Genomic DNA, 20,379 nt, shown 5'->3' with positions numbered 1-20,379 from the left:
AGGGGAGGAAGCCCAGCACCAGGACAAAGCCAGGAGGGTGCAGCCCATGGAGGGATGCAGGCAGCAACTGCTGTGCCCTAGGTGAGAACCAGAGCGTAGCTATGTGACTGACAGAAAGCTACCAAATCCTCCTGCTCCCACACTATGACATCACTGATGACATAAGCACCACCCTGGGCTGGCAGAGCAGTGGCACCAGCTCTGTTCCCTTTCCTGCGTGGGCTGCGAGTCCCCAGCCCCACGCAGTGCTGCTTATCCAGTGGGGCATCCCTGGGACCCTTTGGGACTCCAAGTGCTCCCTTCCCAGCGGGCTGCTGCACCATGTTCCTCTCCTCCAAAAAACACAAGACCCCTGTCAGCACTTACACCGACTCTTACCGCCCGCCATGCTCCGTCAAGAAGACCATCCAAGAGCAGGCTCCACAGCAGCTCTGGAGAGAAAACAAGTTTGTGACGCAGGTAAATGCTGCGGGAGACGGAAACCTCAGAGTTTCTACCCCTACCCAGCTGCGGATGCTCGGTGCTGGGCAGGGGGGTGGCACGGGGACTCGCGGGGTGCCTTGCTGCATGTGTGTAAAGGAGGGGGGGGGGGTGCTCCCTGGTTAGGAAAGTGTTTGAAGCCCCATGGCCTGTGCTCGCTGGTTTCTTTTCCCGTAGAGATGCATCCCACAGTGGCTTCAGGCTCTTGGGGCTGACAGTCACCAGCACAAGCTCTCACACATCAGCCCTGTCCATCAGTAGGTTTCAGAGTGTGCAAGGGGCAGGATCTGCTGAGGAAGGGGAAACTGAGGCAGTGGCGGGGCTCAGCCCACGGCTATTGTGTGATGTGGTGGCGATGGAGGGACTGATCAGGTGGCTCTGAGAGCTGCTCCAACACACAGCCCTTAGGCTCAGCTCAGTTCTGACTGTGGGGGCCTTCCATGCCGGGGGGCTGTACAAAGGGCCAGGGGGAGATCTGAGCACCAAAAAACCCCTCCCAGCCCTGGTCCTGGAGGAGGAGGGATCCCTGAGCCATGGCTTCACTGCGGGGGGTGTCTGTGGGACATGCAGCTTTCCCCACATGGGCTAACAAGCATGCAGGCTCTGATGTGAGGCACACTGCAAACTGGCTCATCTCTTTCAGACTCGTTAGCATGTGCATTATAATGAGGGAGCCAGCAGAGGGCATGGAGAGGGATGCCACCACTGTGCAGGGACAGAAATGGCTCATGCAGCCAGGGCACCAGACTGCCTGCAAGACCCCAGCCCTCTTGAGCTTTGCCAGCTGTAGGGCATTGGTTTGGTCCTGTAACTCCCTTCCCAACCGCTGCTGGCCCCACACCTGGCAGTTCCAGTGCACCGACCCCATCTCTTACTCTGCAAAGTGCCCGGATGCCTGTGGACACCCTGGGTGCAGGGGGAGAGGAGCCAGTGATGCCCAGTCATCTTCCATCCTCCAGTTTCGGGTGAGTGGGAAGCTTGTGGGGGGAGAGCACAGTGCTGCTATGACCCCCATGCCCACCCGCTGCAAAGAGAGGCTTGGTGCTCAGATCTCCAGCTGCAACTCTAGCATTAGACCCTGCCTGGTAATCAGCTTCGCTGTGTGCCCCGATGGCCGTGAAGGCAGACGCTGCCACCTGGCCTGGGTGTCTCTCCCCGCTCTCTGTAGGGATTAACGATGCCCCCCGTGCAAAATCCGGTGAGCCAAGGTCAGCCCGAGCAGCAGATTAAGGCAGCGATGCAGGACTACTACAGGAACACCATTGACCCTGCTACCTACTGGCCCGAGAAGTACTGGCTGGCCAGGTCGGAAGGTACTGCCGAGGTCCCAACTGTCCTCCTGTGTCACACGGGGCACATCCCCATGGGGTCAGGGGGCTGAGGGTGCCGGCAGCAGCTCTGTTCATCCCCCCTTCTGCGCCCTGCAAACCCCCCACAGTGGTGAAGGGACCCTCCCTCGGCACCTGCGCTTGTGGCTTTGCCGCAGCCACCCTTCCCCATCCCTGCACTGAGACTGTCCCTATCCCATAGATGTCCTCAGGTCCCCAGGGTTCTCTCCCATGGTGGCCCCTAAATACCCCCGGTGGTAGGTACTGCCTGCAGACACCCTCCTGGCACCCCATAGCCCCCAGGGACCAAGGCTACATGAGCAGGGACGAGTGACCAATGAGCTGGAAGTGGTGGTGTCACCTCCATCACAGATCCTTCACAAGGACCCTGGGAGCAGCACCTCTGACATGCCCCCTGGCCCCGTGGCATTGTGTTTTGAGGAGAGGGGGAACAGTTGGGACTTTCCAGCCATCCCCTCACATCCCCAGCTCTATAGGACACCCCTGCCTGTTGCTTTTGCATTGCAGAGAAGTACAGCCCAGTTTTTGTCAACGAGGACAAACACATCACCTGGAGAACAAGTCCTTACAACAGCCCAGCCTGGAATAAGCACTCCTCTTACCTCCCCCTCCTGCCCAAGGTAGAGTCTAGCCCCCCTGGCCTCCCCAAAATGGAGCCACTTCAGGTGCCACCAGCACCTCGGGCTCTGCAGCAAAAGGGTGGCAGTCCTGCAAGGGCTGCCATCGCTCCTTGCAGGAGACAAGGATGGAGACCTTCCTGCACAGCATACCCATGCCGTACCCCCCAAAACCCACCTGCCTCAATCAACCCGGTAAGTAGCCTCACCCTTCCCTGTACTCTGGCTGTAGCTGTGCCTGTGCCATGCTGGTGTCCATCCGGTTGATGGGCTGGCTGCTCCTCCTCACCCTTACCCTCACCATCCCTCTGTTTGCAGAGAGAGAGGTGATTGCTGACATGCCGCACAGGCTGCCTGTGTACACCGTGACGGGGAGGGGACCCTTCCAGGGCTACTACAGCCCCTGCTTTGGGCGCCACTACTGCCTGCGAGGGATGGACTACAACGTTGATGGGGCACCTGCCATCAGAAAGCATCTCCACGCACTAGGAGAGAGGGCTGTAAGTTGAGGTGGCTTGGGGAGGGATGGGTTGGCTTGGATTGGGTGGGGATGGGTTGCCTTGGATTGGGATGGGTTGGGAAGGACATGACCTCCCTTGTCCTCAGGGCCACCGCTCACCCTACCTCCTCTGTCTCTTGCAGGAGTATCCCGTGCTGCAGTTACAGCCCCAGAGCAATGTTCTGTACATCTACACATCGCCCCCAGCCATCCTTCCCGTACAGGAGCCCTAGGTGCAGACAGGTTCAGTGCGGGGAATGCTCCAAGCCAGTTGCCCTCAGGAAAAAGCCTCTTGTTTTTTCCAAATGCCAGCCAGCCACTAGCTCTCTTTTCACTAGGGTTTCGTGCAAAATTGCTCAGAGGGTTATTCTGGGGGTGATGGTGCAGACTGCAGACCTCGAGGAGTAGCAGGTCCCATCGCAGTGCCCATGCAGGCAGTGATGCAGCCTTCGCACCTCCGTCTCGCAGGCTAAGTGGACGTGACAAGGGAGAGCAGGACACTGTTGATGTGCTGGGCTGTGGGGTGTGTTGTTGCTACCCGTGGAGAAGCAGTTGCCAAATTTACTCCCAGGACAGGCGTTTCTATGCTTGGTCTCATCCAGCGGTCCTTGGGACTGTACGGCACCTGAAATCTTGCCGGCACCCCTGAGCCCAGCTGTATGTAGCTTAGCATCTCCCAGATTTTGGGGCCATTTCAGTGTTTCTTGTGCTGCTCTCATATTTTCTGTTATTGTTTGCTCTTCTTATCCAAGAACCTGTTCCCTGGTCATACTGTTCGTTATGAAGTAATCAGCCCTGTCCTTCACCCGCTGCAGGTTTGACAGCAACGTTCAATCCCCACATGCTTATCCTTAGGATGTCTCCATTGCCGAGGCAGCTTTTTTCAGCCCTGGGGAAGCAGTGAGGGGAGAGAGGCGGCTGTTCAACCAGCTTAGTCATCACTCTGCTACTGCATCAACCCCCCGTGGGCCAAAATTAGGCAGCAGGCTTTGCAGAAAACATGTGAGTGGCTTTAGATTCCTGAGCCCAGAAACTAAAACCAAAAACCAAGAAGAACAAACAGGGAGTGCTGGGTTCCCTATAGATCTTCCTATGCCTGAGCCTTGGTGAGATGTTTCTCAAGGTCTTCTCTGCTGAGAAACAGGCAGATTTTCCTGGAGTGGCGTGACGTTGGGAATGAAGGTTTTGGGAAAACGACAGTGCAAGAGAAAGTGGGTGTCTGCAGGGTGGGAGACCCACTGGAAGCAGCTCACTGAGATGGCAGCACCAGGGAGCTTCAGCTCTTCTGCCAGGACTTCACTTTGGTCTCAGCACCCAAAGACACACACCAAAGTGGATGCAGAAAGCTGGGTGTCCGCTGCTCACCCCTAAGCGATGCTGGCAGCCAGAAACAGGTTTTCTGCTCTTCTTCCTCACCAGAGTTTCATCCTCCCATGGCTGATAACATTATCTGCTCTCCTAGGTGGGACATGAGCCACTTCAAGAAGACAGGAGGAGTCCAGAGAGGCAGCTACACCATCCACCCTGAGTTTATCTCGGAGGCTTACTCTGCCCTGTGGTGCTGGTGAAGAGCAAAGATGGGCTTTCATTAAAACTGTCTTGGGCAACTGTTCCCCTCAGACCCTTTCCTACAGGCTGGGGAAGTCCCTGGGGAGGGAGGAGAAACTTCAGCGACTGCTGGCTTGGTGGGCACTTTAACGGCCCTCAGGGGCTGGTACCCTGCCACCACCCACAAGTCTGGAGATCAAGAAAACATGCAAAGAGAAGCTCTCAGAGCATAGTAACACAGACAGAAATAGAAGCAGTCGTTGATACCCGTGTTTGTCGGCTTCGTGCTGGGCTGCTTAGGACATGGTTGCTTTTGCCAAGTTATCCAAGAAGAGCTGCTGTCCATCTGGGATACCGAGCATGGACACGGGCTAAATATGGAGGGGGATTTGAAAGGAGCACATAATTAATGAAGGCATGAAATGCCCTTCTCTATGATCTGGGAGCCCAGTGCCAGCGGGGAACACCATCCAGGGCCTTCCACCTGTGCTGCAGATCATAAACCCATGGAGCTGCGGTCCCCACGAGAGGGATGCTCCAGCACAGAGCCATCTGGGGCTCCGCGTTCCTGTGGGGCAGCACCGCCGCCGCGCTGTGCCCACACCAAGCAGCACCCCAACCCTGCTTGGGGCAGGGAAAACCCCCTCCCAGCCCAAAAGCATCCCGGCACAGCCCCACCAGTGCCAAAACCCGGGTGGTCCCAGCTCAGCCCCAGGGGTACCCCCACCCGCAAGTGCCCCCGCGCATCCCCAGCCACTCCCACCCCCCGGAGCGGCCCCGTCGCCACCCGCCGGGGCTGCTGCCGCCGCCGGGGGAGCGGCGGGGGCCGAACTACATCTCCCAGCGGGGAGCGCCGCGCCGGGGCGGGGCTGGAGCCGGGGCGGGACGGCGGGGAGCGCCCAACCCCGGAACCGCTGCGGGCCGCCGGCTGCGCCCAGAGCCGGTGCCCCCCGCCCCGTCCCCGGTGCCGCGCAGAGCCCAGGCATGGCCCGGCGCCGCCGGTAAGTTTGCCGGCTGCCGGGGCTGCCCGCCGGGGACGGATGCGGCAGCCCCCGGGGCGGGTTTGGGGTGTGCATCCCGGGGCGGGGGGGATGAGCGGGTGGGGGGGCTGGAGGCGGGCGGGGTTGCCCCGTCCCGCAGAGCCCAGGCGGCAGCCGGTAGCAGGGGCGGGCTCGGAAGGCCCGCGGGGAGCGGGGTGTGGGTGCCAACCTGCACCCTGACCCTGGGTGCCAGGCTTTCGCACTCCGCCACGGAGGGGCTGCGCACGTTTTTCTTGTGATGGGTAGGAGTCTTGCCGCCTGGAGAAGGTTAACGGGGCCCGGAGACACGACCCCGGCTCCGCTTTGCAAGGTGCATCTTCAACTTTTGCCGCTAGACAGATGTTTGGCAGCGAAAACTTAAGCAGATGGGTTTACACAGCACATCGTGCGATGTACTGTGTTGGGTTTGCAGTGTTTTCTGGGACAGCCCCTCCATCAGCAAGTGCTGGCAGTGGTGAAGAGCGGCCAAAGCTGTTTTAGAAAGCACAAATCCTTCTTTCTGTTTTCCCTCTCCCTCTTGGGATACTCATGATGCCCAAAGGGCAAGTGCCTGGCACAGCAGACACCTGCAGCCCCGTGGGGGATGAGGGTCAGGGGGTTGTGTCTGCATGGCTGGATCTGCACATGGAAGAGCTGCCAGGGAGCACTTTAAAGGATTGGTGATTGCACTTGGCCCAAGGTTGTCCAGCACCGCTGGCTGTGGGATACAGATGGACTTTCGGGGTCCTGAGTGGCCAGCCCAGCCCCATGAGCCATCCACTGCTCTCTGGAGCTGCCAGCACCTGGAGTTTCATGGTAACTCAATGTCTGGAAAATCGCCATGCCAGAGGGATGGGCTTCGGTTTCCATTTCTTCCCCATATCGTGTTGTAGTGCTTGGGTGTTGGGATATGCTCGGGTTTCAGCCAGCCTCGGCATCCAGAATGCTGAGTGCTCCCAAAGTGCTGAATCAGCTCTTTTAAGAAAGGATCTGGGGGCAAAACAGGACACTGAGTCCCGCTGTGAGGCAGTTTGCCTTGGAGGATGGAAATGAGCAGGAGTGAGATTAATGCCCGCGGGAGCACTGGGGAGAGAGGCTGTTGGAGTGATAGGGTGGTAGATGAAGCACAACTTGTGCCAGAAGGAACTGGGCTGTGGGACCGAAGGACAGCAGCAAAGACACCAAAATCTTTCTGGCTGTGTATATTATACAGCACACATGGCAAATGAAATAAACTAATAGTGGACCAGTGCCTCGTGCCAGGATTTCATATGCCTGCCCGCTGGACCAGCCCCACTGGGCCACGTCCCTGCCTGGTGCTAGCTCCTTCAGTCGGGGCAATGTAGTTACTGCGGTTATCTCTCCCATTTTTTTTTGGGCAGAAGTTTATATCATCCCGGCATGCTGCCGCTTGGAACTCCTTGTATTTGGTGTTTTGCTTTTGCCGCTGTCAGGCACAAGCTGGGTGGTTTTAGTGGATGCCTCTCCAAGAGCTGCTGGCCCTGCAGGTGCCGAGGAGCTGGCTGCTGGGCTCTGGGTTACCCCATGGACCGCAGCTTCAGGGCCAGGCTGCCTCCTGCTCCCCCAGGGGCTGTAGGGCATCTCCAAGGTGGACACAGAGATGTCCTTGAAGGGAGAGCACTGGAGCTTTTTCTCCCACGTGTCCAATGCACTTCAATACGAGTGGACCAGAAGAGCTCACTTTGTTTTAAAGTCTCCACAAATCTTTGCAACTCAGACAAATTCAGGCACTGTGATGTGCCTCCAGGGAGGGGAAAGCGAGAGTCCTCAGCCATGGTTTAGTCATGAGCCGGCAGCACCGCAAGCGGTGTGCAGGGTTAAAGTGAAGACCCAGCTTATTAAAACTTCATCTTGCTAATTGGTACAGGGTGAAGAACAAAGGGTGATCTGGACAGGCTGGATCGATGGGCCGAGGCCAATTGTATGAGGTTCAACAAGGCCAAGTGCCGGGTCCTGCACTTGGGTCACAACAACCCCATGCAACGCTACAGGCTTGGGGACGAGTGGCTGGAAAGCTGCCCCACAGAAAAGGACCTGGGGGTGCTGGTCGACAGCCGGCTGAATATGAGCCAGCAGTGTGCCCAGGTGGCCAAGAAGGCCAACGGCATCCTGGCCTGTATCAGAAATAGTGTGGCAGCAGGAGTAGGGAGGTGATCGTGCCCCTGTACTCGGCGCTGGTGAAGCTGCACCTCGAATGCTGTGTTCAGTTTTGGGCCCCTCACTCCAAGAAGGACATTGCGGTGCTGGAGCGTGTCCAGAGAAGGGCGATGGAGCTGGTGAGGGGTCTGGAACACAAGTCTGATGAGGAGCGGCTGAGGGAGCTGGGGTTGTTCAGCCTGGAGAAGAGGAGGCTGAGGGGAGACCTTATCGCTCTCTACAACTACCTGAAAGGGGGTTGCAGAGAGGTGGGTGTTGGTCTCTTCTCCCAAGTGACTAGAGACAGGACTAGAGGAAATGGCCTCAAGTTGCGCCAGGGGAGGTTCAGGCTGGATATTAGGAAAAAGTTCTTTACTGAGAGAGTGGTGAAACACTGGAACAGACTGCCCAGGGAGGTGGTGGAGTCACCCTCCCTGGAGGTGTTCAAGGAGCGTCTAGATATGGCATTGTGGGAGGTGGCTTGATGGGCATGGTGCTGTGTGGTGTGGGTGGGTTGTTTTGGTGTGGGTTGTGGTGTGTTTTGTGGTTTGTGGGTGGTTTGGGGGTTTTTTGTGGTTTTTTTTTTTGTTGTTGTTGCTTTTGTTTTGGTTTTTTTTTATGGTTGGACTTGATGATCTTACAGGTCTTTTCCAACCTTAATGATTCTGTGATTCTGTGAAAGAAAGACGATGTTGTAATGGGGGAATTGTTAGGGCTGTTAAATGTTAAGTCATTTGCTGCCAGAATTGACTCCCAGTGGCTTTTTTGTATTCATGATCAGACACTGGATGAGGTGTCTAAATAGGTTTGGAGCGTCACTTGACACTGGCAGCTTTAAGGGACATAACTGGGCTGTAAAGTGATGATTCCTACAATATAGGTGAAAGTATTTAAGGCTGGGCAGAGCTAATGCTGCAGCTCCAAATCTCCTGTCTCCTCCTGCAGACGGAGCGAAGTGCTGGCAGCGTGTCTGCACTCTGCAGATGAGCTCTGTATTCCTGTGGCCCCCTTGGATTTGGGGTTTATCCTCTGGCTGCCCGGTGTTGTTTAATCCTGGCTTACAAACCAGCCAGCAGCAGTGGGGCTGCTTGTTTCTTTTCACTCAAGGCAGCCTCGTTACTCTGCTGAATCATGACTCTGCTTTAAATCACAAGACTTGGGGAAGAGAAAAACAAAACCCTGGGTTGTTTTTTGTTTTACTTTGTGATTTGGGAGAGCCTGTGAATGCAGGAGGGGATGAGCCTTCGCCAGCCCTTTCTGTTCACCTGGCAGGGAGGCGAGCTGCCAGCCCCAATCCCGCGACTCCAGGAGCTGAGGCTTGGCGAAGCTCGTGCGCTTCGTGCCGCCGCGATGCCTGCGGCAGCTGCCTCTTGGCCAGGCGCTGCTGCCTCGGCGTACCCCGGCCAAAGGGTTGGCTGCTCACGCATCCGTCACAGTGCCTGAGAAAACACACCAGTGACGTGCTGGCTCCCCTCCTCCTGCCCGTGGACACGTGCTGTTCGTGGTGCAGCCAGCTCGTAGCCCCAAAACACTCCTGCGTGATGGAGAGAACGAAGCTGCTGGGGACACGGAGGCGTAGCAGCGTGTATTTTTTATGTGCTTAAAAAGCCATCTGTGGCAGAGCCAGACAGCAGGCAGGGATCCCGAGGAGGCGATGGACGGGTAAGTACCGGCACCATGACCCCAGCGGGATGAGCTACCTTCTGGCCAGGGCTGTCCGTATCCGACAGTCGGGTCCTACGGGGAATTTGCTGCCGTATCTTGCCACGGAGGCAGCAGCCCCAACAGCAAGCATCTGTCACTTTGCAGGCAGCGCAGAGACCCCCCTCCGACCGCAGCCTTTCCCCAAGCCCCTCAGGCCAGGCAGCGTGTCGGTCCCTGCTGCGACCGCAGTGGGGACGGTGAAGGTGGGGGTCCCCTGGGAAGGAAGCACTGTGTCTCCCCGGCTGTCCCTGTCCTGCTAAGGTAGAGTCACTGCCCTGGCTCGGGGGCCCAGAGTCTATGCCACCCACGTTCAGCCCGTGGTGGCTTGTGCGCCGTGGGGAAAATCCGAGGGTCCCGGGATGATCGGGTGCGGTATTTGGGGGGATCCTTGCAGGTGGCTCTGCAGGGCTGGGGGAGGAATCGATGCCTCTGATCCGTGCAGGCAGCGTGCCCTTGCCTGTCCCACCGGCTCCCATCAGCGCCAAGCGACTGGAACGGTGATTTCACCCTTTATGACTCCAAAAAGCCCTACAGAGAACTCTAGTGCTGCTGCAGACCCCTCCAAGGGAAATGAAACCCCCGGGAAGGGTTTGCTCATCCCCCATCTCAGGTTTGCCAAGTCCCTTTGGCAGGGCCGGTCTCCCCGGCGGGGGTGTTGCAGAGCAGAGCCAGGACCGTGCGTACGGAGGCTTTTTTCCCCCCTGCAGCTGTTTTGCAGAGAAGTAATTTCCCCTTTAATTTGCCATCCCAATTCCCTCCTCTTTTATGGTGTTGGAAATGCCTCCCGGTGAAATCTGCGGTGTTTCCTTAGCTCCACTCCTGCCAAGATGTTTGGGGAGGAGGCGGCAGCACCTTGCACCGGAGGGGAGGGTTTCCCGGCATCAAAGTGTGGGAAATGGGCGCGTGTCCCCGGCACAAGGTTGGCTTCCAGCATGGTTCAGACCGGACGCCACCGGAGCAATAGAGACCAGTTGAATGTTATTGACCCTCTTTAAACGAATGCCCTAATTGCAAAGTTGCTGGGGTTAGTGGTGCTGTGGGTCTCGCAGCCTGTGGTTAGTGGGTGGTGTTGGTAAAAATAGAAGCAGTCAAAAAATGGATTTTTATTTTTACTCTGCAAAGTGTGTCCTGCTCAGATGTTTTACTCTCATGTCGAGTTGAGGCAAGACGACATGCTGCTTCTACAGAACAGGAAGAAAAAGCTTTGTTTTGGGTCAGCTGGGAAGCTCCAGCGCAGCAAGCTGCAAACATGCTGTTTGGCTTTGGCACCCTCCCTTCCCGTGTTCTTTTTTTTTTTTTTGAGGCGTTAAAGGTCACCACAATGTCATCTTGGAGCAAAATAACAAGTTTGCATTCCAAAAGAAATGTTGAAACAGGCTTTGCATGAGCAGGCACCTCTGCAGGCTGCAGCTCATGAGTGCGAGGCAGCAGGCATCTCCAGGGAGCTTGGGAGACTTACTTCTCATCTGGGATGGAGCCAAATCACCAAGTGGAGAACGTGCATTTTGTTAACAAGGCAAAAAAATAGAGGGGTTGGATGGGCACAGAGTGAGATCCTGTTTTCAGAGACCTCCCTGGCCCATTGGTGTGCTGGGTGATGCCTGCAGACACCCTTCTCAGCATCTTTGTTGGATTGGTACCCAAGCAGGTGATGTCCGTCAGCCCCGGGCAGCCACAGGGGTTTGATCCTGGCCCAGCCAGAGCGACCAAAGCAGGATTAAATCCGCCAGCTCAGACACCCGACTTGCAAATCCCTCCGAGGCAGATCAGTGTCCAAGGGCCACAAAAGGCTGCAAAACCTTTCTTAAAACACACATTATTTCTCTACTGGCAGCAGCAGTGACGGCTCCTTTGTGTACGTCATGAGCTCCAGCCCATGGGGGGAAAAGAAAGAAACAGCCTAAAAATAGAGCAGCTTCGAAGTAGTTCATAAATAATAAACCGGCCTCCTGAAAGGGAGATGAAAATCCAGAAACTCCCTAAAGCCCTGGGAGCTGCTGTCAATTTTACGTGGAATGAGGAGGTGGCTGTCCCCGCAGCAGCAGTATCTGCCATTTCTTGGGCTTAAAACCCTAAATGAGATCTGAGACAGAAAACACCATTTATTTCCTCTTTTTTTTCAGAAAACATTAAAACTTTAAAAAATTATTTTCCCAAATAATTTGCAAGTCCTGCTTGGTAGGCAGCTGCATTTTATTTTCTCCCCCCTTAAGCTTTGCAGTCCCCAGATAAGGCATGCATGAGACACAGGCATGCCTCTGGTAGTGATAGGTATTTTCATCTCCCTTGCTGGCATCCCAAAAATTCCCAGTGCCGAGAGGGAGGGAGCTTGTTTGGGCTCAGCATACCCATCTCTATTTCCAGAAGCATCCTGCCACTTGTGGCATTGCTCAGCTGTGCTGGTTTTGGCCAAGACCCTTCTGCAAACCCCCCCACCCCGCCATCCCCATTACAATCCTGTGCTGCTTCTGGTTCACCCTAAAGCCAAGGAGGGGTTGATAGAGGGGATGAGCATTTATCCCAAGCACAGCAACTTCTCGCAACTGTCTCCTCTCTGCCTTTGTTGCCCCGTTTTTGCTGGGCTCAGCCAGCCTCACATCACACATGCTGGTGGCTGAGGGCCCGGTTCCTGGGGTGCAGGATCTGGCCCTGGGTGACACAATCGGGGTGGTTGGAGCCACCCCCATCCTGTGCCGGATCTCCCCACCAGCAAGTGAGGGCTCCGTGGGACTTGGCCGCAGGACAAGTCATTTAGCTAAACCTATCACCCATTCAGGCTAATCGCTTCCTAATGCTGCTGTAATCCCATTTAAAGCAACTGGCAGCCTAGAAAGTTACTGGCTCCCAAGGGAAGGCTAAAATGACCTGGCCGGCAACGAAAAAGGCCCCTGAGCTGCAAGGTCTGGCCCAATACGTGCTGCATGACGAATATAAAATGCTGTGTGTTTTGTTGAGGCTGTGCTCAGGTGCCACTCTGGGTTTACACCTGGGTATCCCCGTAGTGGAGCGGTGGTGTTTAGGTGATGCTCAGGACCCCTTTCTGCTTTGGCTGTCCATTTCTGGGGAGAAAGATCTGTCCGAGGTGCAGAGGAAAATGTGCTCCAGCTTGTCATGCTTGCGGCAGGGAGAGGGTATGGTATTTCCTTTTGGATCTTTTTCTTCATTTTTTTTTTTTAAAAAGAAACAAACCCCTTTAGAGGGAGTCACTGCAACCAGCTTTGTTCGTGCCCAAAAAGAAGGGTTTTTTCTCTGGTTTCCCCAGAGCTGACAGGCTTACAGCCCCCGGGGCTTGGGGAGGAGGTGGCGTGCCCGTGTGTGCTGGCGCTAGGCAGGTAGTGGCCAGCTGGTCTGCGGCTCTGCAGCTCCTCTCCTTCCCCTGCTCCTCCTGCAGCTGGGCTTGTTTCTCGCTCTCCCGTGTCCTCACTTTACTTTTCCCCTCTGGATCCCCGGCGCTGCGCTTGGCCAAGCCCAGCCAGCCCACGGCCAAGGAAAAGCCATTAGGCTCTCGGCACAGCCCACTTCCCCGGGGCCGCGCAGGGGAGAGCGGGATGGAGCCGAAACACAGCCCAGGGCTGTGCTGAACGGAGGAAAAACCCTTTAGAGGTCCTGCACCACTCAGTCCCCAAAAAATTAGCCTTTCTCGCTCCCGGAGCCGTTGCAGGGGTCTGCGTGCACGGCAAGAGCAAGGCGCTCTCCTCCCGCATGGGACTGCTGGTGCAGTACCTCCCGCAGCTGTGCTTTGCTGCACAGCGCACCCCTTATGTGCCCCCCCAAAAGCAGCCACGAGGCGCAGGTACCCTGGACACATTTGGCCATGCGGGGACTGTGGAGAAGCTGGGATTTACCCACCTTCACTGCCAAGCATTCCCGGAGCAGCCGAGACACAGAGGGGGTGGGAAGGGAATGGTGCTGCGGATGAGCTGAGTTAAATCTGCCAGGGAGGCAGTTTGATTAAAATGAGGAGCAGCTGCCTGGAATTCATTGTGTGGTATCTTCTATGGCTCTTAATTAGCCCTGTCCCTTAAAGATACTGTCAGTGGGCTGATCCAGCACCTGCTTAGCCTCCTCCTACCCCCTCCCAGTCTCGCTCCTGCCTCGCTGAAAGTCTTCCCCCAAAAAAGAACTAATTATGGAAAAGGTTTGGCCCTTATTGCCCTGGGGTTGTTTTCCGCGTGAGACTCAGGCTGTTCTCCACACGTGTTGTCTGCCTGGGGTAATCGGAGATGATGTCTGGTACTCGGCATGCAGCACATGGCACGTCGCAGTCTGGCAGCACGGGGCCGGGGCGAGCTGCTGAAATGGAGTCAGCAAAGGGATGACAAGCGGTCCCTTGATTCAGAGATTCTTCTGAGACCATTTATATCCTCTTCTTTTTCAGAGACAGGTGCTCCAGGACTCGGTGGAGGTGGGAACTCTCCTAACAGTCCGTGGTCTCCTTCTGAGAACCCCGGACTTGCTGCAAAGAGATCTTCCTTCCCACTCCTCTGCAAAAAGCGCTAGAGAAAACAGAGCACCATGTACACCTTCCTGCCCGAGAACTTCACGCCAGTGAAGCAGAAGCCCTCCAAGGAGCTGAGGCCCATGCTCGGGGCCATCTTGCTGGGCCTCTTCCTGTTCATTGCTGCGGTGGTGGCCTGGTGCTACTACACCATGTCCCTGCGGAAGGCGGAGCGGCTCAAGACGGAGCTGATGGACCTGCGCGCAGACGGCTTCGTCATCCGGAACCAGCACGGGGAGGTGGTCTTCCGGCTGGCCTTCCGCTCGGGCAGCCTCGACCTGGAGTCGTGCTCCAAGGAGGGCGAGATTTTGAGCTGCACGCGGTCGGGCGGGGGGCCGCTCAACTTCTTCATCCAGACGGTGAAGCCCAAGGACACGGTCATGTGCTACCGTGTGCGCTGGGAAGAGCTGGCGGCCGGCCCGGCAGTGGAGCACACCATGTTCTGGGAGGATGCCCACTGGTACGGGGGCTCGGAGATGAGCACCCAGCACTGGCCCATCCGCCTGGCCGGCTACCAGGAGCCCGTGCCCTACGTGACGAGCGACGTCTACTCCTTCCGCGACAGCTTTGGCGGCATCCTCGAGCGCTACTGGCTCTCCTCCAAGGCAGCGGCCATCAAGATCAACGACTCCGTGCCCTTCCACCTGGGCTTCAACGCCACTGAGCGTGCCCTCTTCTTCCAGGCCCGCTACAAGGACTCCCCCTACAAGCCCCCACCGGGGCAGCAGCCCTTCCCCGAGCTCAGCTACCGGGTCTGCGTGGGCTCCGATGTCACCTCCATCCACAAGTACATGGTGCGCCGGTACTTCAACAAGCCCTCCAAGATCCCTGCCGAGAACGCCTTCCGATATCCCATCTGGTCCACCTGGGCACTCTACAAGAACAATATCGACCAAGATAAACTCTTGCGATTTGCCGAAAAGATCAAGAAGTACCGTTTTAACTGCAGCCACATTGAAATTGATGACATGTACACGCAAGCCTATGGGGACTTTGACTTTGACCCTGTCAAGTTCCCCAATGTGACAGAGATGTTTGCAAAACTGAGGGAGGATGGGTTTAAGGTCACCCTGTGGACTCACCCTTTCATAAACTACAACTCCTCCAATTTTGGGGTGGGGATCGAGCGTCAGCTTTTCATCAAGGAGCCATCTGGGCGGCTGCCAGCCATGGTGGAGTGGTGGAATGGCATCGGGGCCATCCTGGACTTCACCAACCCGGCAGCCCGGGACTGGTTCCAGAGCCACCTGCGTCAGCTCCGACACAAGTACGGCATCTCGTCCTTCAAGTTCGACGCGGGTGAGACCAGCTACCTGCCCAAGCAGTTCAGCACCTTCCGCCCACTCTCGGACCCCAGCATCTGGTCACGGCGCTACACGGAAATGGCCATCCCCTTCTACGAGCTGGCTGAGGTGCGGGTGGGCTACCAGTCGCAGAACATCTCCTGCTTCTTCCGCATCATTGACCGCGACTCCGTCTGGGGCTACGAGCTTGGCCTCAAGTCCCTCATCCCCACGGTGCTCACCATCAGCATGCTGGGGTACCCCTTCATATCCGCTGACATGATCGGGGGGAATTTTTTCCCCAACAAGACAGAGGGGGCAGTGGAGATCCCCGACCGGGAGCTGTACGTGCGGTGGCTGGAGCTGTCTGCCTTCATGCCCTCCATGCAGTTCTCCATCCCGCCCTGGCTCTATGACAAGGAGGTGGTGGAGATCGCGCAGAAGTTCACAGAGCTCCACGAGTCGCTGGTGGCCCCGCTGCTGCTGGAGCTCGCTGGGGAGGTCACCGACACGGGTGACCCCATCATCCGTCCCATCTGGTGGATCTCGCCCCGCGACGAGGCCACGCACAGGATCGACTCCCAGTTCCTCATTGGTGACACCCTCATGGTGGCCCCCGTCCTGGAGATGGGCAAGCAGGAGCGTGACGTCTACCTGCCAGCGGGCAAGTGGCGCAGCTACAAGGGGGAGTTGTTTGAGAAGACCCCGGTGCTGCTCACGGACTATCCTGTCGACCTGGACGAAGTTGCCTATTTCCTCTGGGTTTCCTAACAGGCTCCTCCATCAGCTTTGGGATAACTATGCCTTACCTAGGACTTCGTAACAAATAATAATTCTAATTGCACATTTCTTTTGAGACTGGGCTTGAGGAAGGGAATTAAATAGACTTCACTGTCCTTGGGGTAATTTCTTTTTATTTGGGGGGGTCGCGTGTGATTTTTTTTTTTTTTTAATTTGACGCTGGTAGGAGACTCTGGTTGGGTTACGGTCGGCAGAATTTTCTCTGTATAGGTCAGGAAGGAGTTGTCTGTCTGCAGACATGTAGTAAACCCAATACCTTATCAGTTCCGAAGGATTTCCAGAGGTGGAGGTTGGTTACTGCCAATGGGAGCACCTGGCACTGGGCATGGGGGCGTGTGACATGGGAGGGTTGCTTACGCACAGCCTGCCTTAAGTTTTGTAATATGGCAAATATATTTTAAAAGACTTTTTTAAGAGCAGAAAACAGACTAGGGACACATGTATACACACATATGTCTTCTCCCCCTTTGGCTTAGTGTGGCACTGGACTAACAGTTGCCCCATGCTCCTGCTTTCCCCGGTACCAGGCAGGCCAGGTTACTCGAGTGATGTCCACTCGAGTGGTATTTTAACTGTATGGGCTGCATATCACTTGATGGGACAGCTGCATCCCACCTCCTTGCCCATTTAACACCCGCTGCACGGTACTTGCCCGTGTATTTTGCCTTGAGTGTCAACACTGCCTTTCCTAGAGCAGCGCTGTCCGTACCAGCACACCCCATTAGTCTTTTTAAAGCAATTACATGATTATCCTGCTGATATCATCCCTTTTGGTTTTTAAGGACAGATGAGATTGCAGGTTTGTTGCTGGCAGAAGGACTGCCTGGAGCAAAGCCGTTCTCAAAAAGTACGTGCAGCGCTTCCCCAGGAACAGCCGGTTCCCGCGAGTGGCACGTGTCTTGGATTGGCGGTGACGTTTGCTGCTAGCCGGCTTGCCGGTGGGTGGAAAACACTGGCTTTTGCACTGACGGGTCTGTGCCAGCGGGTGTTCTCACTGCACCCGCGGAAATGTTCTCGTCTACCATGAAATTAAGCTAATACCCATTTCCATCTCAGGTCGCAGTTAGAGGTGATGATTTTGTTGAGGGTTTTTCTGAAGCAGCCCTCCTCTCTCCCGGGAGAATTTGGGGCCTTCCTCAGGCAATGTTTGTGGTGCTGGAGGTGGGGTTGCTGTCAGAGGCTTCTGGAGGGGATGCGGGGTGACGTGGTCCTGCACCCCAAGTCCCCAGCAGCCGTATGGAGCTGCAGAGTTACCTCTTTCTCAGCTTTCCCATTTGGTTGTGTATGGGAAGATGCATTTACAGAGAGCTGGGGGCAATCTCCACTCCAAGACAGAGCAAACAGGATTGAAGTCTGGCAGCCTTCCTCCCCAGGGCAGGACATTCCCAGCATTGCCCTGGTTGGGACTGTGTTTCAGCCCCTGAATTTTTAATGAGCCCCTGCAGAATTGAACAGCATTGGCTGGGAAGGTTTGGGGCACCCTGCCCAGGCTACGACCAGCCAAGGAGAGCTCAGCATCTGCGGGGTTTCTCATGGGATTGTGTCTGGGCTGAGCATGGGTCCAGCACGAGTCTGCCACCTGGGGAGATGGTGCTGTGTTTTGGGTAGGGTTGGGTACCAGTGAGGATCTTTCTCAAAACCCATCTCCTGCCGCTGGGCTTTGCAGGAGGCAGAAAAGGAGATGCACTAAACCTGGGGGTTGTGATGGGGTCCAGGAGTAGAAATTTGGGTGTTTGGGGCAAAATCTGAAGTGCTTTTATAATTAGGAAGGGCATGAGGAAGTCCAGTTTGATGGACTCTTTGGAGCATCCCTTGAGGTCTGAATCTGCCCTGCATAATTTGGTGTTTCAGCCTCAATACAAGATGCAGGGAAGCCCTATAGGTCCTTGCCCAGCTGGAGCACAAGTGTTTCCCAAAGCCTGTTTCTTGTGGCTTTTAACCATGAAGGACTCAGGTTTGTTGCCTGCCACCAGTGCAAATAGTGGTTTTGTTACAAGTTACAGACACCTTCTGGCAAGGAGTTAATCCTGAAGTCCCAGTGTCAGTCATCAGGGCACTGGCAGGATTTGGCCCTTGGACTGGAGGGTGGAGGTGAAGGTGAGGAGCTCCTGGAGATGAGTCTGACCACAGCCTGTAAGGAGGACAGGGTACGGAGAGGGCTTCTCCAGTCCTAGAAATGCTTAAAAGCCATGCTTTGAGGGGGTCCAGCTCTTCCCTTTCAATCTTTGCTTGTGAAATACTTGTCCTCCCTTGGCACGGGAGTCGTTGGGTGGAGGAGTTGTTGCTACATGGCTCAACTGCCAGTGAAGAAGTGGGATTCCTGGCACAGGACTTCATGGGAAGGATCCTAGTGTGACCAGGAGTTGTTGCGTGTCTTCTCCTCCCCTGTCTCTGCCGTGCCACTCACCACATCCCTCACTAATAAGGGGTGAAGCTACATGAAGAGAAACACAGCATTCCTGTTAGTATCCCTTAATAGTTAAAATGATGGGAACAGCCAGATGAGTGCCTTCAATCTCTTCTCAGTGGGTTCAGCCATTGTCAGGAAGGTCATGGAGGAAATTCTCCATTAGACACACCATCTTTCTTCCCCTTCCCTCAAAAGAAAGGATTTTGCTATCAAGATTTTAATTTTCTTTTTATTCAACTATATGAATAATGGGTAAGATTACAGAGCACCCTTATTTTTCTGAATGCTGTAGTTAGGCCATAAATGGCTGTGGCTATTCAGTGCTCCAGCTGGGAGAAAGGAAAGCTGTTGGGGGGACATAAGGGATGATGCTGAAGAGCGGGTCCATATGGGTGGCTCTCTGGGGATCTACGGCACCAAGCCTTCCCTGCATGCTGGGGACAGGCTCAGCAGTGCTGCCTCAAGCTATCTCACAGGCTTCTAGGTGCCCTTTCCATCCAACTTTTTACCAAAACCACTGTTTCTAACACTATGCTGTATCACTGCAGGACTCAAGGACCTCTAGGACCTTGCAGACCACAAGCACTTTTGTACACAGACACCTTGGGAACTGCTACTAGGGAGATTTCTCTGATGTACACCACGGGTCACTGGCCAAAGCAGGGTTTAGTTGACTTAGACCAGGAAAAGCCCCGAAACATGTTTGGGAGTTGGAGTCAGCCTTTTCCACCCAGCCACAGCAGACCATGGCTGAGCAGCAGGTCAACGTGATGCCTGTGTGATAGAATTTTGAAGCTTGCACTGATGTTTATTGGGTTTTCTTGATGCTTGTGTTTGCACATGCCATCCTACATTGGACTGTAATGCTGGTGGGTTTGTTTTTAACCACTTTTCTAATTCTTAATTCTTATGAAAACAGAACTGTAACATGAATCGCCTTGATTGATAAAAAAATTTTGGAAAACAAAAGGCAGTTTAACTATGTCTGTCTGTACTGAGTACATGGGGCTGATGGTTCAGGCAGATTTGGGGTTTTTTTCACCCTAGACTTCACTGAAATCAGAGTTGAGATTGTTGGTTTATTTAAAGTTTGCAGTTTGCAGCTTTCATGTATGTTTTAAAGAGAGGAGCTGGCAGCCACCCCACTCTGGTGTTTGCAGTGGTGGCAGGAGATGGGGATATGGAGATGACCTACTGGATCATGGATCGCCCTCCCTTGGGTCCTGACAGCAAAGGAAATAGCTGTGCTTTAGGGCTGGCCTGGAGAATACCATGTCCAGGCAAACCCCAATGATGTGTCTACCCCTGGGGGTGGGGACCAGACTGTCGTGCCCCTATTTCTGCTGATATCCACCCAAAAAGGACCCATCGACAGTGATTCCAGGGGGTTGGCTGGTCCACAGTGCTTTCAGAGGACACATGCTTCTGGACTGTTTGCAGGCACTCAAGAAGAGCAGCCTGCTTTTGGCTTCCCTCAGGCACTCCAGAAGGTCCGTCTGGGCCATGGCTGTCCCCACTGCCCCGGGGTCCCCCTTTCCAGATGGCGCTGACGGCTGGGACAGTGGTGGAGTAGATGTTTGTGGCTATGGGAGTGCCAGAAATGGAGTGTCTGAAACTCGTTTAGGAGCCTGCCTTGCCCCACGCCACCCCTTTTGCTCCACACAATGTTGTTCTTGCCCTTTCCATCGTTACTGTACAAACCACAGCCTGCCTTGTGCCACCATCACTAGCACTGACCAACATTGGCTTGAGCAATGAGAGGGACTTCGATTTGCTCTCTATGCAATAAAAGACATTTTCCCAATGCTTTTCCTTTGCCTTCTCCCTTGGGTGTGAGTGGCATCTATAGACTTGGCTGATGCATGGGGTGGTGAAGCTGGCGATGGCTGGAGACCTGGGGGCAGGTTGGCAGCTTGCAGCACTTGCAGCAAATCCTCAATAATGCAGGAGTCCGCCCTGGAATCGGTGGGTTTGGGTTTGGGTTTGGTTTTGGTTTGCAACCTCCCAAAAGCTG

At 55.3% G+C, this 20,379-nt stretch overlaps 2 protein-coding genes across 3 annotated transcripts; both read left to right on the top strand.

Moving 5' to 3' along the window:
- The first annotated feature begins 321 nt into the window (after positions 1-321).
- SPMIP6 (sperm microtubule inner protein 6) lies at positions 322-4,513 on the top strand. The gene is made up of 7 exons (XM_059833401.1): positions 322-459; positions 1,649-1,793; positions 2,337-2,449; positions 2,566-2,641; positions 2,765-2,948; positions 3,086-3,178; positions 4,408-4,513. Exons 1-7 carry the CDS (start codon positions 322-324, stop codon positions 4,511-4,513), a joined length of 855 nt encoding a protein of 284 aa, XP_059689384.1.
- A 970-nt stretch (positions 4,514-5,483) lies between these two features.
- Positions 5,484-16,050, top strand: LOC132320717 (myogenesis-regulating glycosidase-like). Of its 2 annotated transcripts, none has more exons than XM_059833922.1 (2): positions 5,484-5,494; positions 13,752-16,050. In XM_059833922.1, the coding sequence occupies exon 2, from the start codon at positions 13,889-13,891 to the stop codon at positions 15,923-15,925; it is 2,037 nt and encodes a 678-aa protein (XP_059689905.1). In that variant the 5' UTR covers positions 5,484-5,494; positions 13,752-13,888; the 3' UTR covers positions 15,926-16,050. The 2 variants fall into 2 exon arrangements, with proteins under 2 accessions (XP_059689905.1, XP_059689904.1); XM_059833921.1 differs by lacking the exon at positions 5,484-5,494 and adding an exon at positions 9,240-9,331.
- Positions 16,051-20,379: the final 4,329 nt, after the last annotated feature.

This window comes from Gavia stellata, chromosome Z (assembly GCF_030936135.1).
Source record: "Gavia stellata isolate bGavSte3 chromosome Z, bGavSte3.hap2, whole genome shotgun sequence".
NCBI lineage: Eukaryota > Metazoa > Chordata > Aves > Gaviiformes > Gaviidae > Gavia > Gavia stellata.
The sequence above is the reverse complement of the archived record's forward strand: the minus strand, read 5'-3'. Positions and strand labels throughout refer to the sequence as shown.

Coding starts and splice junctions, on each gene's coding strand:
- LOC132320717 (XM_059833922.1), top strand. CDS start 13,889: ATGTACACCTTCCTGCCCGAGAACTTCACGCCAGTGAAGCAGAAGCCC.
- SPMIP6 (XM_059833401.1), top strand. CDS start 322: ATGTTCCTCTCCTCCAAAAAACACAAGACCCCTGTCAGCACTTACACC. Junction 460..1,648: donor AAAACAAGTTTGTGACGCAG/GTAAATGCTGCG, acceptor CGCTCTCTGTAG/GGATTAACGATGCCCCCCGT. Junction 2,450..2,565: donor ACCTCCCCCTCCTGCCCAAG/GTAGAGTCTAGC, acceptor CGCTCCTTGCAG/GAGACAAGGATGGAGACCTT.